Below are 1,630 nucleotides of genomic sequence, written 5' to 3'. Positions count from 1 at the left end.
GCCGTGGCACTTCCGGCACTTGAAGCCGTCCCACACCTCGGTAGCCTCGGCGGCGGTTGGCGCCCCTGCCTCTTCGGCCGCCGCCTCGCGGCTCCCCGCACCGCTCCCGTCCGGGGGCGCCAGCGCCGGAGCCTCGCCTTGCGGGACTTTCTCCGCCAGGCACCGCACCAGCTGCTCCAGCTGCTCGGCCACCAGCTGCTGCCGTTCGGAGAGCTGGCGGTACACCTCGAGGGCTTCCCGGAGGCGCCCCCCAGACGCCAGGGCGTCAGCCTTCGTGAGCAGGACTTTGCACTCCGGCGTCGAAGTCTGAGGAGGCGGCCCCGGCTCCCGCTCGGGCCCCGGCTCCGGTCCCGACTCCGACTCCGGCCCCGGCTCCGGTCCCGACTCCGGCCCCGGCTCCGGTCCCGACTCCGGCCCCGGCTCCGGCTCCGGCTCCGACTCCGGCCCCGACTCCGGCCCCGGCCCCGGCCCCGGCTCCGGCCCCGACTCCGGCCCCGACTCCGGCCACGACTCCGGCCCCGACTCCGGCCCCGGCTCCGGAGCGCCTAAAGGTGCGGGGCCTTCTGTGGCCGCCTCCGGGTGGGGCTCCGTGTCTCCGCGGGCCGCCGATGCCGCCGGCTCCGCCAGTTCTAAGTTGTCGCTGCCGAGCTCGGCGGGCAAGCTCAGCATCTGTCCAGTCTGAAGTGAATCCATAGGGATAGAGAAGCAGGCGTGAGGGGACGAGGCGTCTAGGGGCCGGGGACTCGGAACACAGAGCGAGGGCTGCTGGGAATCGGAGCTGCCTCTGCCGATCGGAGTGGCCTCAGCCGCGCGCTACCGCGCGCCGGTCGCTGCCGCGCCTCCACGAGCTCTCGGCCGGCCGCCGCGCGCCGCCTAATAACTGTCTTGTCTCAGCAAAGTGTTATATAAAACAGCACCACGTGACGCGCCGCCACGCCGCTCATTGGCCGGCGGCAGGGAAATTGTTACAAAACCAGACAGTTTTGTAACAGTGTTGCGCTTGCTTCTTTTGGCTTCGCTTTTCTTGGCTCGTTTTTGAGGTTGTTTGTGTTTACACTCCGCCTTATTTTTCCCCTCGCAGTGTGGTTCCTTTTCGGAAGAGAGGGAGGGAAAAAAACCCAGTCTTGTCTCAGGCTTCTCCGTCTCCAAACCCTACCCCATCCCACCTCCAAACCCGCCAGCAAACAGGTCCCCTCTGCCGGCCGCGCGCTAGCGGGCCCCTCCCCCAACCCTTCGGTGGAGAAGCAGGTACCCCGAGGTGCGCAGTCCGCCAGGTCTGTGGAGACGCTGCAGGCTCTCGCGCCTACGGGCTACGGCTGAGGTCTGCGGAGGGAAGCGTGTTGGAAGGGTCCCCGGGAAGCCCACGCCCCTCACCTCCGTCCCGGCCGCGACTCGCGAGCCCTGGGAGCCCCGTCCCGGCTGCTGGCATTTGGGGTCCCTATCCGCCTTCTCGGGGGGCCATCCCCCCAAAGGAAGTGAGTGTGGACATCCGAGGCCGCTCGGTCCCCTGTGCTGGGAGCCACGCGAAGCAGCGCACCCGGCGGGCGCAGAAGTTGGGTGGCTCTCGCTGAGCGCCGAGGGACGCGCCGCCAGGAAGATGCGCTCGCCGGCCGAGGCCCGAGGGAGGCGC

General features: G+C 69.6%; 1 protein-coding gene across 1 annotated transcript in view; it reads right to left on the bottom strand.

Moving 5' to 3' along the window:
- Window positions 1-861, bottom strand: part of LONRF3 (LON peptidase N-terminal domain and ring finger 3) — a 38,973-nt gene extending 38,112 nt beyond the window's left edge. The window contains exons 1-2 of the mRNA XM_040467976.1: window positions 519-861; window positions 3-314 (exon numbers count right to left, since the gene is read on the bottom strand). Of these exons, the coding sequence (XP_040323910.1) occupies window positions 3-314; window positions 519-693 (487 nt within the window). The 5' untranslated portion in view covers window positions 694-861. The remainder of the gene's footprint in view (window positions 1-2; window positions 315-518) is intronic.
- Window positions 862-1,630: the final 769 nt, after the last annotated feature.

The sequence above is a fragment of the Herpailurus yagouaroundi genome, unplaced genomic scaffold (genome assembly GCF_014898765.1).
Source record: "Herpailurus yagouaroundi ecotype Mexico unplaced genomic scaffold, PumYag 67641, whole genome shotgun sequence".
NCBI lineage: Eukaryota > Metazoa > Chordata > Mammalia > Carnivora > Felidae > Herpailurus > Herpailurus yagouaroundi.
Note: the sequence above shows the minus strand (reverse complement) of the source record. Positions and strands in the feature narration are given on the sequence as shown.